The following is a 16,854-nucleotide window of genomic DNA, read 5'->3' on the forward strand; positions in this document are numbered from 1 at the left end:
GAGAGGAGGAGGGAGAGAAGGAGATGGGGAGCAGGAGGAGGAGGGAGAGGAGGAGATGGGGAGCAGGAGGAGGGAGAGGAGGAAGAGGAGGAGAGAGAGAAGGAGGAAGAGGGAGAGGAGGAGAAAGGAGAGGAGGAGGGAGAGGAGGAGGAGGAGGGAAAGGAGGAGGGAGAGGAGGAGATGGGGAGCAGGAGGAGGGAGAGGAGGAGGAGGGAGAGGAGGAGGGAGAGAAGGAGGAGGAGGGAAAGGAGGAGGGAGAGGAGGAGATGGGGAGCAGGAGGAGGGAGAGGAGGAGGAGGGAGAGAAGGAAGAGGAGGGAGGAGGAGGGAGAGGAGGAGGGAGAGGAGGAGGGAGAGGAGGAGGAGGGGAGAGGAGGAGGGAGAGGAGGAGGAGGGAGAGGAGGAGGAGGGAGAGGAGGAGGGAGAGCCTCTGTTTCCAACAGCCTTGACAAGGTGAGTGCCCTGGGCCTCGGTAGGTCCTAGCCCCCCTCATTCACCATCCTCAGGTAAAAGATGGCAGAGAGAGGCGGCAAACTTCGGACCCTTCACAAAACCACTAAAGGAACAACAGAATGGAAAGGAGAAAGAGCCAGGAAAGGCATGGCGTAGGTGACAGCTTTCCAGTGAGAATGTCACCAGACCCAATGGGAACTGCCACCGAGCCTTTCACTGTCACTTAGACAAACAAAAACAAATGAAGCAGTCATCTAGAAAGCAGGGGAGTTGAGAGGGCACATTAGAGCTTGGGAGCAGGCGGGCAGAGCAAAGAAGAGAACCCAAGCTGATGGACTGAAGGGAGAAATTAATGACCTGAGGACAGACTGGGCCTGAGGTGCCCTGGGGGCCGGTGAGATGGCTCAGCAGATAAAAGGCTTGCCTCACAACACAAGGTCCTGAGTTCAGATCCCCGGAACCCATGGGAAAGCCAGGTGGGCAGAGTGGCCACCGAATCCCAGCATGTGAGCAGGAGAGACAGGACGCCAGAGCAAGCTGCCCAGGCCGACTAGCCCAAACAATGTGCCCCAGGCTGTGATGGACCCTGCCTCAGCATTCGAGGTGGACAGAGATCAGTGAACACATCCAGTGTCAGCTGTAGGCTTCCATCCTCTGCACACACATGTGCACCATGCAAATTACAAACACAGACACATACACACACATACACACACACACACACACACACACACACACACACACACACACACACACACGGGCAATAGCAACACGGGAAACCCTAGCCTTGGCGGCACACGCCTTTAATCCCAGCACTCAGGAGGCAAAGCCAGGTGGATCTCTGTGAGTTCTAGGCCAGCCTGATCTACATAGTGAGTTTCTGGCTATTCTGGGCTATATAGAAAAACCTTGTCTCAAAAAAAGAAAAAGAAAAGTCAAAAAGAAAAAAAAAATCATTCAGGGCAGAGGGAAGGGAGGAGCACTCACCTGGGGCCGAGGGGAGGGGGAGCACTCACCTGGGGCCGAGGGGGAGAGCACTCACCTGGGACAGAGGGGAGGGGGAGCACTCACCTGGGGGCAGAGGGGAGGGGGGAGCACTCATCTGAGACAGTAGGAAAGGGATGAGAACTCAGCTGAGACAGAACAGGGAGCACTCAGCTGTGGTGGGGGAGTACTCTAGGCTGCAGAGTCTGGCTAACAGACCTCTTCTCCCACAATGGTTAACCAGATAGACAGCAGGTTTGGGACAGATGGCAGACACAAGACCATTCTTTCCATCCGTATTTCATGACACACGTTAGAATTATAAAGAAGCCTTAAAAAAGGGCAGGCCAAAAGCCCTCCTCCAAGCATTCTAACAAATCCACTCATGTTGTTGCATTTCGACCCTCTAGTGCCAAAAGCAAGGTGCTCAGGGACAGGAGCAGCTCGGGCTAAGGAAAGGGCTGGGCTTGGAGCCTTGAGCTCATGTTCAAACCATCTCTGCTCCTCATTAGCAGTGCAGCCTCAGGTCCATGCTCCCAGCCCGGAGCATCTCCCTGGAGGCAGTTGAGGATCTAGCTGGAGCAGTAGGGAAGGGAGGAGCACTCAGCTGTGGTGGGGGAGCACTCTGAGCTACAGAGTTTCATCTGAGAGTATGACAGAGGACCTGTCCTCCTTTATCTCTGGCTGCCTCCAACCCACTGCAGACCCCCAGGCTCTGAGATCACCTGCCAAATCTAGGAAGGCCAGACAGATGTGAACGGAGAAAAGAATGGAGTGGGCTGGTCCCCCAGACAGCAGCCTCCGACTTGTGGTCCCTATTCCAGTGAGAAATGTCTCTAATCCTGTTCTAATCCTGTGCTGGCTCCTGGCTCAATGGGCTTTGTCTCAGAGACATGATTCTATTTTGAATCCACATGACATTTAATGAAGCGGCTCTCAGGCACCAGACGGTGTGTGCGAGTTAAGAAACCACAGTTCTGATCCTCCGCAGACCCCACAGTGGCGTGCAGGGCATACCACGTCACTTGAGAAGAACATTCAGCGCCTCCAGACCAGAGACACCTCTAAGTCCTAGGAGGCAACACCACCTCGATGGAACCTTCACTCTGAGACCTCTGTTTTCCCCAGGGCTGGCTCCAGAGCGCTGGCCAATTTCATCAGTGTTGGCCTTGGCCTCTGGCTTGTCCCTTGCAACCCCGTACGATAAACACTGTGTTGTAAGGCTAGTGAGAGAGGCAGGAAATCAATGTGGAGGGTTGCAAGCATTTAAAATATGACAAATGAGGGCTAGAGAGATGGCTCAGAGGTTAAGAGCACAGACTGCTCATCCAGAGGTCCTGAGTTCAATTCCCAGCACCCACGTGGTGACTCACAACCATCTGTAATGAGATCTGGCACCCCCTTCTGTGTACATAATAAATAAATAAATCTTAAAAAAAATAAAGTAAAATGAGACAAAAGAGAACAGAATGCAGGAAAGTGCCTTGAACATGGCAGGGTGACTTGCTCTTGACACACAGCTGGTCTCCATGTTAAAAATGAGCTGGTGAGCTGAGGCTTATAGGTGAGTTGGCAGAGTGCTTGTCTAGCATGTTTGAAGCCTTGGGTTCAATCCCCAGTACCACATGGATTAGGCAGGTTGAGAGCAGATGTTCAAGGTCATAGCCACCTACATCATAAATTCAATACCAGCCTGAGCTACACGACTAAAGGAGACCCTGTCTTAAAAACAAAAGCAACAAGCCAGGTTGTACTGGTGCTCACCTTTGATCCCAGCACTCAGGGGCAGAGGCAGGTGCGTCTGAGTTCGAGGCCAGCCTGGTCTACATAGCGAGTTCCAGGACAGCCAGGGGTACACAAAGAAACCCTGGCTTGAAAAACCAACCAACCAGGGGCTGGAGAGATGGCTCAAGGCTGGAGAGAGAGATGGTTCTTCCTAGAGATCCTGAGTTCCATTTCCAGCAACCATGTGGTGGCTCACAGCCATCTATATATAATAAGATCTGATGCCCTCTTCTGGTGTGTCAGCAAACATGCAGACAGAACACTATATAATAAATAAATAAATAAATAAATAAATAAATAAATAAATAAATAAATAAATCTGAAAGAAAGGAAGGAAGGAGGGAAGGAAGAAAGGAAGGAAGGAAGGAAGGAAGGAAGGAAGGAAGGAAGGAAGGAAGGAAAGAAGGAAGGAAGGAAGGGAAAAAACAACCAACCAAAACAGACCAAAATAAAAAACATAGGTCAGAGACTTCTATGAAATGAAAATCTGATGGTGTTGGTCTACATCTGTGGAGGGCTTTATCTTAATTAGGTTAATTGATTTGGGAAGAACCAGCCCACTATGGGCGGCCCCATTCCCTAGGCAAGGAGCCCTGCTCTGTCTAAGGGTGGAGAGATTGAACTGGGTGTAAACAAGCAGGCAAATGCGTTCATTTCTCTCTGTTCTTGATCAGGTGTGGAATAGCTAGCTGCCTGGAAGTTCCTGCCTTGACTTCCGCACAACAATGGATAGTAACCTGGGATTGTAATAAAGTGAAAGAAACCCATTTCTCCCTTAAGTTGCTTTTAGTCTAAGTATTTTATCACAGCAACAGAATGAATTTAAGACAGCACAACAGACCCCTTCAGACCTGGCCCTGTCCCCCACCTGCCCACCCGGTGCCTGAGACACCGACCACACTCCAGGCTTCCTCTTGCACAGATGTCTACTTTCAACAGAAAGACCATCCATCTCCCTTTGAAAGAGGGCCTGGTGACTCCACTCTTGGGCTCAAGCTAGTTTTCAAAAGTCACCGTCAGCCAGGCATGGTGGCATATGCCTTTAATTCCACTCTCTGTGAGTTCTAGGCCAGCCTGGTCTATAGAATAAGTTCCAGGTCAGCCAGGGCTACACAGAGAAGCCCTGTCTCAAACAATAAAAAGTCACCACCATCCAGCGCCCCCACACTCCAGCCTGAGCAATGAATTTGCAGACCTCCCAATCCCCCCCGCCCCCCCCCCCCCCCACCATCAGAGCACATGAATGCTAATTGATTCTTCCCACAAGAAAGCCTTGTTCTCCCACACACACTTGCTGACGCTCCCGAGGTAGAGATGACCTCCTGAATTCCACAGAAGCAAAGATATAAAATGCTTCTGGAAGCTTTCTGCTACAAAGGAAGTAGAGGCTTTCCAATGTCTCAACAACTTAGCTACTAAAAATAGCAAACCCACCTACGTGCCAGACAATTTGTTGGGGATCACTGAAGGGCCAGAATAGTAAGGTTGCTTGTATGTTTGGGGCCCAGAAGCTGAGTGTTAGGAGATGGTGGGCAGCTGTATGCAGCTGGAGCTGTGGCTCAAAAGTCCCAGGAATCTGGTGAGGTGCAGGGCTGCCAAATGATGCCCTGCCAACAGTTCCATAAAGCTAATTTCCTGGCCCCGTCATATGGACATCTGCACAAGCCCTGGTTCCCAGGAAAATTACAAATGGAACAAACTGCATTAGCAAGGGCTCTGAGGCCTCACCTCTGCCCTTGGGAGAGCCCACGGTTGAGAGAGGAGGAAGCTGCCTACCACAGTCCCTCCAACTAAAGACACAGCATAGGCCTGGCTCAGAACTGAGGGACCCGTGCAAGAGAGAAAGCCAGGGTGCGCAGGGACTCGGCCTTCGCTTCAGCGAAGGACCATCACAGCAAACCTGTGAACGGAGAGGAGATGGCACCCTGGGTGTGTGCCATGGGCACCCACAGCTGTTGGGGGGACAGCCAGGATGAGGAAGGACAGCCAGGACGGGAGAGAGCAGAGTAAGCAAGGGAAGAAGCGGAGAGCCTGAGTACCACCACCCACTCTGGTGCCCAGGGCTCTGCACTCACAACTTCAATTGGTCCCTATGGTGTGAGCCTCACGTTGTGCCAGACACAGCAGCCTTCCCAGGCCAGTCATCTCTTCCCTGGGCCGTTCAAAAAGCATGCAAAGAGAGTCTCCTTTGGGGTGATAGGTGATGGTACCATGAAGAGAGGTCTGGAGCCTGGTGCCTGGTGCGGGACGTCGGAAGGCAGGCGCTCCCTCTCCTGGCCACAGGTAAAATAGCAGCTGGATTATCTCCTTAGCCTGGGCGGGGCTCCCCATTCCTTTAACTGGGAAACAGGCTATGAGAGCTAAGCAGATCTGGGGTGCAGTTTGAGTCATGCCTATGGGACACCCAAATGGGGCGCCCCTCGTTGGGAAAAAATGGGGACCATTCTAGCAAATGCCAGAGACAGACAGTGATTCCGGCGCGGGGTCTACTTCCCTTTGGGACATCCACTCAGCATTTGCTCTGGGTAGCTCCACTGCCAAGCTAGTTACCCGAGGAATGATGAGGATCCCACCATCAGGGGCCAGTGCCTCCTCTCTGGCCTGGTAGGACATCTGACCCGACACTCCTTGTAACCACGTACTGATAACAACGGGGTGACAGCTGGGGTGCCTTAGCTGTCAGAAGCACCCCCGAATTAGGTGCAGCCTGCTGGCCACCCACGAGCAACAGGTGCAGACTAGGAATTTGACTTCAAGCCCTGTTGCCTGACCCAGCAATCTCCTGTCGGCATGGCGAAGACCGGGGGATGGAGGAAAGAAGGTCTAAGGATACACAGGCAGAAGGCAGGCAAGAGAGGACCCCAGAGAGGCCCTTACTCAGGTGTGCTGGCGCATGCCTTTGATCCAGCACTCAGGAAGCAGAGGCAGGGGAATTAGAATCTGGAGCCAGCCTGGTCTACATGAGTTCCAGGCCCTGTCTCAGGGGAGAGTATGGAGCTAGAGGGCCAGTGGTAGACAATGCCTGTGTTCCTATTTGTTCCGACTCCCAGTTCCCCAGAGGGTCAGCACCCCAGAAACTCCTTGGAAGAGAAGGCTGTGCCTCCTTTTCTGGCCAGCAGAATCATAAAGGAAAACAGGAAGGTATGGACCCTAGTTCTGCTAATTCCTTCCCCTACCCCACCAAGGGGGTGGATGGAATTTTTTTCTTTTTTCTTTTTTCTTTTTTTTTTTTTGTGTGGAGTTGAGGATCGAACTAGGCAAGCACTCTACCACTGAGCTAAATCCCCAACCCCTAGATGGAATCTTTGAAGCCCCCAGCTCTAGAATCCCCTGGGAAAATCCCCTCAGAAGTTACATCACATACAAAACGGTTTTCATTTTTTAAATGCAAAATGGTCTGATCATCAAAGAGGAAAAAGAAAGGCTTCATAGCATACAATCCACTTCCTCACTGCCAGGCAGCCTGCCACCTGTAGCTGTCTCTCACATTCTAAACGATCTGGCAGAACTGAAATCTAACACCTTCCTCTGTCTGAAAAACTGCCAGGCCAATCCTAAGAGGTGCACAGCAGCAGATCGAGGGCTGCCCATCACTACGGAGGGGTCACGGCTGCGTTCTCTGTGATGCCCAGACACCAAGATGGTGTCTATACTGGAGGCTGTCTCATCTAAAGGGGCCACACAACCCCCTGCAGCCACTTACATTCAAGGCCTGGAACATCTTGTTAAGCAAAACCATGATCAAGAACTCCAGACTACTATCAATAGGGGCCACTGGTCCCCCAATAACACTGGGATAGGGAGGGGCCCTTCAGCCAAAGGATGTTAGCAAGTCATCTTGTTTCCATCTCACAAAAGCAAGCACTCCTAATGGCCATGCCAATGACTAGTAGACAGAGGGGAAGAAAGGTTTCACAGACCTGCTCTCAGCAGGAACGCTCCACCTAAGCAGACAAGGCCTCCATGTGTTCCCATGCAATGAAAGGTAGCCTTATATAAGCCTGTCTGGCTTGTACAGAGCCAAAAACACATTTAAGGCCAATGCACATCCCACACTGACAGTTTCTTTTCTGAATGTTATGCCAGGTAGACCATTCTTCCAGACCCAAATGCCTAAGAACTTACAGGGTGAGCTAACGAATTCATGGGCTGCCCAGGTCAATCCAAGTGGCCCTTCCCCTATGGCATAGGATTTATTTCTCCTACTGTCCCACAACGCTGCTGTCCGATGCTGTCCACTGCTGTCACAGAGTAAGACCCAGGTCTGTCCATTGCAAAGCTGCTGTGACAACAGATCCCCTTGAAGCTGTAACCTGTCCTTCCCCAGGGGGTCCTGCCCACATCCTGGCTATCCAGTCAGTTGACATCCTCTTGGACACAGACCTCAGACCAAACACTTCATCTTTTCTCCGTCTCCTGTCACCCGTCCTTGAAGGTCACATGCTAGGCATGTGTGGAGAGCTCACGGAAGCAGGAACAAGAGCACTCAAGGGCAGGAGCCACACCCCCTCCACAGATGTGGTGGAGAAATAAAGTGTGGCCTTCTTTATCCCTTTGCAGTATGACACACCAGGTTCACTCACTCAGCAAGTTCCCCATGGAGGGACTTCTGGGTCCTGGCCCCACAGCCAAGCCCAGAAGGGCCCAACAAGCTAGCCCACAGCCCAGCCGTGACATGGCCCTTAGGATTGGCTGGTTTGACAGTATCTCAGTTCAGAGGCTATAGAAATGTGAGGAGACAGGATGGGCCTGCAGTAATAGACTAGCTTGAACCCAGATTCACACCAGTTGGAGGGGACAGCAGAGTCAGACTCCCTCTTGGAAGCCCTGTAGCTGGATGCTTTCAGATGAGAGTGGCCTAGCCAAGGTTGTCAGAATAAGAAATCCAACACCTGGAAGACCGAGCAGAATCTGGAGTTCAAGATCAACCTGGAGTATGTGAGACCATTTTTACTGTCCCAATCCCAAATCAGGCATGGTAGTACACACCTGTAATCCCAGCATTCAAGAGGCTGAAGCAGCTGGGCAGTGGTGGCGCATGCCTTTAATCCCAGCACTCGGGAGGCCGAGGCAGGCAATTCTTTGAGTTCAAGGCCAGCCTGGGCTACCAAGCGAGTTCCAGGAAAGGCGCAAAGCTACACAGAGAAACCCTGCCTCAAAAACCCAAAAAAAAAAAGGCCGAAGCTAGCCTGGGCTAGAGACATGGTGCCGCAGATCCCACAGAGGCCCAGGGTGTATCTACTTCCTGTATGCGCTATGTAAGAGGAAAATCTCCCCCAGAGCTGACAGAGGAAACAAGCCCCTTAGCTTCAGTGAGAAACTTTCTAAAAACACAATGTAAATTTTACCCAAAGAACTAACATCAAGAACAGCTTCAGTTAAATCATTTAACACTTGTGTGCCATGCAGTTGAGACTTTTTTATTCATTTCAATTAACAATAATTTAAAAAGTATAAATGACGATCTCATAGTACAAAACAGTAAAGAAAACTGACCAGGGGTCAAACAGCTGATACGCGTCGGCCTGTTTCAATGTAAGACAGTTCCACTCATGTACCCCTAGCCAGCCTCTCCAACTCACTAGGTGAAGTCCAGATTATTCCCTAAACACAGAACAGATCAATGCACATAAAAGCAGATTAATTCGCGCTAGCTGTTAGCTGCATCTACTGGTTTACATTTCAGCCTGACAATCTGAGTGGAACACACATTAACAGCCCATGTAGTACTGGTGTCTGGTGTTTAGGAATTCACCGGGTAAAGCCAGGTGTGGTGGCACAAACCTTAACCCCAGTGTTTGGGAGACGGGCAAGTTTAAGAGACTAACCAGGTCTACAGGGCACACAGCAAGTTCCAGGTCTCGTCAGTTAATAAGGGGTTCAAACTTCAATAGTACTTGTTCACACAATCAAAAGTCTCCCGCATCTTTTAGGAGAGCTGATTTCAGCCATAGCTTTACTACTGACAAAAATCAAGAGTGTGTGTGGGTCACTATTGTAAATCCTACCTTAGAAAGCCTGAAAAAGGACTCCATACAAACTAGAAACGGGGCAAAGTATAACTTGGAAAAAAAAAAAAAGATACTGCTTTTCATGGGCTAATCAGCAAGTGTCCCAAATCACGCCTAAGTTTCTAGTGACTCGGAGCTGGAGGTTCCATGAAGCAGGTGATGCCCTGATCTCTGGGGTAACATTCCCCTGTCCATGACTAGCACCAGCAGGCTAATGCCTAGATCGCACAGGACTGCTGACTTCAAAGCTGATGAAGAAACATTTGAAGTCACCGAAGAACACACAAAGCTTGGAAATGACACACGCTTACCCAGCACTAACTTCTCAATTTAATCAGCTGCCAGCAGTGGTAAAGTGAACACTTGGTGCTTGGTCTAGAAACCAAACAGAGCAGGGTTTCCTCCTCCTCGACTATGTGCAAAGTGCCAGTTTTATTTACAAACTTAGGTAAACTCTAGAGAGTCCGCAGGAAGCAGTGGATGAGGCCGACATCTTGAGACGGCCTTGTGCCGAGTGAATGTTTAGTCCTGCCGGCTGGAGGGCCGCCTCTCATATAAAGCCTGGATCCATGCTGTTAGTGAGCGCTTTGAGCCAGAGGTGACCAAGGACAGGATCTTCCCTTTTGTTGTTAAACATCCTCTCTTCTTCTAGTGACCCACTAGCAAAAAAAAGCACCAACTGAGGTAGCTACGGAACGTTTAGATACCGGATAACAAATTTAACGACCATTCGTGGTGTAGCTAGTTGATTGGTTTTTTTTTTTGCTGAATTTTTTTTTTATGACAAGGGGAGGAAAATCAGCAAAGAGCACCCATCAGTTTACTTAGAAATCAGCATCCAAGGTAAAGGAATTCTCTGTTGAACTCGACATCACCCCCATCCTCTGGTACTCGCCCACTCGCTTCTCAAAGAAGTTTGTCTTTCCTTCTAGTGAAATATTTTCCATGAAGTCAAACGGATTTTCTACTTTGAAAATCTGAAAAAGCCACATCAAGATATAAATGCTGAAAATAAGTAAAAAAAAAAAAAGGGGGGGGGGGATGGGGAGGCCATAAACATCCATGTACCTTGTTAAAGCCCAGCTCCAGCATCAGCCTGTCCGCCACAAACTCAATGTACTGCTTCATCAGAGTGCAGTTCATTCCGATGAGCTTCACAGGCAAGGCCTCCGTGAGGAACTCCTAGAGAGGCCAAGCGAGTCTTCTGAGCACCCGGAAGCCCGGGACCCCTCCAGCAAGTGCGAGAGCCACACCCACACACCACCCACCTGCTCGATCCTCACGGCATTGACAATGATTTCTTTGACTCTCTGCTCCGACGGCTTGTGTACCAGGTGCTTGAACATCAGGCAGGCAAAGTCACAGTGTAAGCCCTGGAAGGTAAAGTTCAAGACCACTGTGAGGCAGAAGACGCCTACCATTCACATGTGTGGACTAAAAAAATTGCTCCGTCCATCTTTGTGGTCTCATGCAACTCATCTGGCCACCGAGAGCACGCGGCTTGCCAAAAGGAGGTATTTAAGCCTGGTATGGTAGTATACACCGGCATGATCACCTAGTTTGAGGCCAGACTGGCCTATATTGTTCCAGGCCAACCAGGTTACAGACTACCAAAAAACAAAATACAACAGCAAACAACAACAACAACAACAACAAACGGAGGGAAATAAAGCAGGTGGCCTGGGCAGTGGTGGCGCATGCCTTTAATCCCAGCACTTGGGGGAGGCAGAGGCAGGCGGATCTCTGAGTTCAAGGCCAGCCTGGTCTACAGAGTGAGTTCCAGGAGAGCCAGGGCTACACAGAGAAGCCGTGCCTTGAAAATCAGAAACCAGAAAATAAGCATGTGTTTAACTGCCAATTATGACGCCAAGGAGTAGGCTATCCCAACTCAAGGCCATCAAAGCTACCACCTACTTACTGTAGCATAAGGCCAGGCCTGTCCCCTCCCCTTCCGATATCCAAAGAGGCTTATCTTTGCTCAACTATCTCCACACAGCCTTGAGCTCCAATTCTCCTTAACAAGGAGGGTCAGTTAGCTTTCAGATACAATTTCAAATGAGGTAAACCAGTGACTCTTCCTTAGCACATCAGGTTCCACTAAGTCTCAGGGCTCATCTTCCTATACAGGAAGAGAATCACCTGCCCTGCCCACTGGGCTCCAGGGATGGTGGGGTTCCTGTACCTTGCTTTTCAGGTTGGATCAACTATCAAGTATAGATACTTTCTCCTGCCTGTCTTCAGTCTACTCCAAAGACCTACAGAATCCCAAGGAAACTCTTACCTCATCAGGGTCTTACCAATTAATTAACCTGTAAGTAAAGACACACAAAGGGTGTCTTTACGATACCCTAGAAATCCCATCCAGACTTTTTGTTTGTACATTCAAGCCTACAGGGTAATAGGAATACATGTACTAAGAATATGAGCAGTTGCAATTCATTACTTAAGGTATTTTACTGCTTGCTGAGTATACATATGATTGGATTCACATATTAAATGTGGATACAGGGCCGAGAATGTGGCTCAGTGGCAAGAGTCCTTGCCTAGCAAACGTGAGACCCTGGGTTGGATCCTCAAAACTTGAGACGGCTCAGCAGTCATGAGGAGCATTTACTGATCCTTCAGGAGCCTGGTTCAGTTCCCAGCACCTACATGGAGGCTCCCAACCATCTGTAACTCCTGTCGGGATCCCACACTCTTCTGTTCTGTACAGGCCAACCCTTCCACACAATGAATGCTTTCTTTGAAAGTGGTTGTTACTCCTCATGTCTCAAGTCCCTGTCAGGCGACTCAGGAGCGCACATCTAAGAGCCGCAGATCAGTTATTACAGACTCACCTCATCTCTGCTGATAAGCTCATTGGAAAATGTAAGGCCAGGCATCAGTCCCCGCTTCTTGAGCCAGAATATAGATGCGAAAGAACCAGAGAAGAAGATGCCTTCCACGGCGGCAAAGGCCACAACACGTTCTCCTAGGAAGAGCCGATACCAAAATGTTCTCAGTGAGGGCTCGGTGTTCTCAGCACGGGCCATCTAGTGACAGTCGAGTTTGGGCATAAGGAAGAAAAGGTACCCTTACCGTACGTAGCCTCTTTGTCCCCAATCCAACGCAAGGCCCAGTCAGCCTTCTTCTTCACACAAGGCATCGTTTCGATAGCATTGAAGAGATACTCCCTGCAGGCAGAAGCATGGTGTGGATTATACTACCACAGACCCTGGCAGCACAAGAGCTGTAGTATAGGCCCGATCCACTGCTTCTGTCCCACATCAGCTTTCCATCCTGATGCTGACGGGCCACCCTAACCCTGACTTTCCATCCCCTACCTCCATCACATAAAAGCCTTATTCTTCTAGTCCCTAGTGTAGAGTAACACTTCACTAAACTGGTCTAAAATTCATCTTTTGACTCAGTTATCCAGAGTATGTAATTCTCCTCATTTTTCATACTCATCTGTAGCCATGTCTGTTTATTTGTGTGTGTGAGTGTTCTGCCTGCATGTGTGCCTGCACACCAGAAGAGGGCATCTCAGATCCCACTACAGATGGCTGAGCCACCATGTGGTGGCTGGGAATTAAACTCAGGACCTTTCTCCAGCCCAGTAGTCACTTTTTTTTTTTTTTGAGCTGAGAATCGAACCCAGGGCTTGCCTAGCAAGCGCTCTACCATTGAGCTAAATCCCCAAGCCCCAGTAGTCGTGTTTTTAAATTTTTTATGTATGTGTTTTGCCTGAATGTATCTTTGCACCATATGCATGCAGTGCCTGTGGAGGCCAGGAGGGGGCATCATATGCCCCCCCCCCACTGGTGTTAAAAAAAAAAAACAGTTGTGAACTGCCCCAACCTAGGAACCAAAACTAAGAGCCACAAGCCCTCTAGCACTGAGTCATCTCTCCAGGCCCTGGTATGTTTGATGTTAGGGACAGTATCTCATTCTGGCTAGCCCCTGAGCTCTTAGCAATGCTGCTGCTGGTCTCTGGGTGCTAGGATTACAGACGTGAGCTACCTACCACACACCGGATCATAGTCCAGTAACTAATAAAGTGAACCCTCTGCTCCAAGCACTCATGACCAAGGGCCCTAGAAATACCTACAGTCTCAGTCATTCTGCCCATGCTCCCTTTATGAACAAAAATACTTGAAATAAGTTAATGCGTCCTGAGTACCTTAGTGGATACTCACCTCTCCTTGGGGTCTTTAATGTAGGTGTCAATCAGGAGACTGTACATTTCAGAATGTATGTTTTCCATGGCGATTTGGAAGCCGTAGAAACAGCGGGCCTCTGTGACTTGAACTTCTTGGCTAAATCGCTCCACCTAGTGGTAATAAAGTTAAACCTGAAAAACCACTGCTTGCATCACCTTTGCCCTGTGAGCCTGCTGCGATTAATCCCAGCCCTCAGGCATCCGCAAGCAGGAAAATCTTTGAGTCTGAGGCCATCTTGGTCTACTTACTGAGTTCTAGGTCAGCCAGAATTACAGTGAGAATTTGTTTCAAAAATACAAGTAAAACAAAAAACTAGTTTGCTCCTAGCTATAAAATACAGTTCTTCACGATTCTGCAATAAAGCTCCTCATTTTACGTCATACGCTCAATTTATCATCAGGAAGTATGACTCGGATTGTGCTGGGTTTTTAACAAAACTGTTAATTTTGTTGTTTGTTTTTTCGAGACAAGGTTTCTCTGTGTAACAGTCCTGGCTGTCCTGGAACTCACTTTGTAGATCAGGCTGGTCTTGAGCTCAGAAAAATCCACCTGCCTCTGGGCATGCTCCACCACCACCCGGCTAAAACTGTTTTTTAATGTGCATAGATACGTGTTTTGCCTGCATCTATGTCTATGCATCAGAAAAGGGCGCCAGTCAGATCCAGTGGACATTACATTGGAGTTACAGCAAGTGCTCTTAACCACTGAGTCACTCTCCAGGCCTCGCAGGGTTTACCCTTTTATTATTCCCCCATTCTCTTTCAGTTAATCCACTTATACTAAGAAATATACAACCAAATTATTATAGAAAGCCACAGAACATGTGGTAGGTACAAAGAGAAAACTTACCGCTGCATCTTGAGAGGAAAAACTAAGATGAATGCTAACATACATTCACAGTTCTTAAAGATTTTAGTTTACTCGTGTATGCCTTTGAATGGGTATGTGCCTGTACAGGCAAGTGCCCAAGGAGGCCAAAGTGAGTCGTCAGATTCCCCTGGAGCTGGAGTCACAAGCAGATGTGAAGCCACCCAATATGGGCACTCATTACCAGCACCTGGGCCTTCTGCACAAGCAGGAAGTGTGTTAACCACCAAGTGGGGCCATCGCCCGAGCCCCCATTCACAGAACAAGATAAAAAGTCAAACACCACTTCTCTGTAAGTGAATTACCGGTATGCCCTGCCAACTCACCAAGTTCTCATTGACTATGCCGTCACTCGCCGCGAAGAAAGCCAGAACGTGGGATATAAAATGTCTCTCATCGGGTTTCAGAGCTTCCCAGTGCCGAATATCCTTGGAAAGGTCCACCTGATGTTTAGAAGTCGAGAATTTTACCGGGTGTGCAGGAATTCCTCTCTCTCTCTCTCTCTCTCTCTCTCACACACACACAAACACAAACACACACACACAGAGACCACTCTTGGAAACTTTAGTCCCCTACACCATCTGCTGCCTGTGTTCCTCACATCCAGCATTCCCTCGGCTCATGAACATACCTGACACCTCTGTGAGCAACCATTCCCAAGCTTAACCTAGGCGCATCTTAGTTTAACGCTGGCCATGCAGGAGCCTTCTGACCCAGCAAGCCCTGAAGGATTGATTACCTCCTCAGCCGTCCAAAAGGAGGCCTCCGCTTTCTTGTACATCTGCCAGATATCATGGTATTTGATGGGAAAGATGACGAAGCGTTGGGGGTTTTCTCTCAGTAACGGCTCATCCTCCACGCTGGGGTTAGTTGAGACTTTACTTTCCTGTCGGGTGAGGAAAAAAAAAAAAAACAGCCCCCAAATGCCAAGTGAACCATAGGAAATTTTCCAGCGTCTCTCACTCATCAGATCAAATACATGCAACGGCTGTCAATCCCTCCTGTGGTCAGCTGTCATAGGCATGTTAGTGCCACCCTCCTCACAGGGAGGCCCACCCCAGGAGACACTTTGGCGGGAAAGGGGACAGACAGACAGACAGACAGCTGGGACAATGCAGCTTTGGCGCCAACGGCGGGCGCCCCCTGGCGGCAGCTCCGGGGAAACCCACAGCTCAGCCTCGCCCCGGGGCCACTCACCGCTTCGGCCGGGTCCTGTAAGAGTCTCCTCGCAACCTTGCTGGCCAGGACACGGGAGGCGCTGAGCGTCGGAGGCTGCAGGGACACACGGGTGCGTGTGAGCGGCGGTGGGAAGCCCTCCACCCTGCCGCCCGGTGCGTCCCCGCCCTGGCCAAGCCCGCCTGCACCACCCGGGCGGTTGCTTGCTCACCGTGTTCTCCTTCTCAGCCAGGCTGAGTCGTTTCAGCGGCGACACCTTCAGCTGCTGCTGGTCGGTGATGGTGGCGAGCGGGACGCGGACGGGGAGCATGGCGAGCGAGAGCAGCGGCGGAGGCGACGAGAGGAGAGCGAGGCAGCTGGAACCCGGGTTGCACCCAGCCGGCCCGGCCCCAGCCCCTTTTAAAAGGCCGGCGCCGCGCGCGCTCGGGAGGGGGCGTGGCCGGCGCCGAGAGCCCGGGAGGGGGCGTGGCCGGTGCCTCCCGACGCTTCCCATTGGTCGAGGCTGACCCCGCCCCCCGGCGCCCAGCGCGGGAGATTTGAGCTGCGCCGCCGGCCTTCGGCACAAAGACCTCCCCCTCCACGGAGTCTGCGCCGCCCCGGGGCGAGCGGGCGCTCGCGGGGCCGGAACCGTTTGGGGTTGCGAGCGGCTCGGCGATTGGAGAGCACCGGGGCGCGGGAACGCGGGGGCGTGGCCGCCGGGGTGGGTGCCGTGGGTGGCGAGACCCCGCGGGCGGCTGGGACACGTCGCCTTCCCGGTCTCTGCGTCCCGAGTATGGGGGTGCAGGGGGATCCGGCTGGGACCGCAGTTCCAGTATCACCCGGGACCTGGTTTCTTCAAGGTTCAGGGTCCCCTGTCGTGAGACTTGTACCCGTAGAGAGGGCTTTAAACGAGGGTTCCCGTTAAAAATAAAATTAAAGAAGGCGATCGGTAGTACTGAAGGAGTACGGGGATGACCTTGGGGGTAGCGTCAGGCCCTTGTCCCCTGTGTCCTGCCTGTTTTAGAAGTTGCAAGCCGAGCCAAAAAAGGAAAAGGCAAAAAAAAAAAAGATTTCCAGAAAGTTCAGAGGATGATTACGAGTCATACGTTCATTTTACGATGTACTGGTCGCCCAGTAGTCGGAAGATGAGTTTGAAAATTCCTGTGGTCAGGGTGGAGACAGGAACTCTGGTCGTCTCATCTGGTTTTGTAGCTGGCCCTGGGGAGGAGGGGCACCAAGATACCAGAGATTAGATGCAGGCTGGGAACGCTGAGATCCCGGGAAGGAACGTGGAACCTGGGAATGCTCCATCTGCGGACAGCCTCAGGGGCTGAGGGAGGCTCCTCTCTGCTCTCTCAAGGTAGATGTGGTGAAAAATCACCAACACAAATCGGCGGC

The 16,854-nt window shown here is 50.7% G+C and overlaps 1 protein-coding gene across 1 annotated transcript; it reads right to left on the reverse strand.

The window, feature by feature from the left end:
• Positions 1-9,352: 9,352 nt before the first annotated feature.
• Rrm2 (ribonucleotide reductase regulatory subunit M2) lies at positions 9,353-15,787 on the reverse strand. Its single transcript, XM_036171200.1, has 10 exons — positions 15,689-15,787; positions 15,499-15,573; positions 15,041-15,187; positions 14,628-14,744; positions 13,411-13,544; positions 12,311-12,405; positions 12,070-12,203; positions 10,501-10,605; positions 10,301-10,414; positions 9,353-10,209 (listed from the first exon to the last, which is right to left on the reverse strand). Exons 1-10 carry the CDS (start codon positions 15,785-15,787, stop codon positions 10,057-10,059), a joined length of 1,173 nt encoding a protein of 390 aa, XP_036027093.1. The 3' UTR covers positions 9,353-10,056.
• Between the last annotated feature and the right edge of the window lie 1,067 nt (positions 15,788-16,854).

This window comes from Onychomys torridus, chromosome 21 (genome assembly GCF_903995425.1).
Source record: "Onychomys torridus chromosome 21, mOncTor1.1, whole genome shotgun sequence".
NCBI classification, from domain to species: Eukaryota; Metazoa; Chordata; class Mammalia; order Rodentia; family Cricetidae; genus Onychomys; species Onychomys torridus.

Excerpts from the sequence above, each read along its gene's own strand:
- Rrm2 (XM_036171200.1), bottom strand. The coding sequence starts at position 15,787 with ATGCTCCCCGTCCGCGTCCCGCTCGCCACCATCACCGACCAGCAGCAG. Across the intron at positions 10,606-12,069 it reads AGCTTATCAGCAGAGATGAG|GGCTTACACTGTGACTTTGC; the intron begins GTGAGTCTGTAA and ends TTTACCTTCCAG. Across the intron at positions 10,415-10,500 it reads ATGCCGTGAGGATCGAGCAG|GAGTTCCTCACGGAGGCCTT; the intron begins GTGGGTGGTGTG and ends TGGCCTCTCTAG.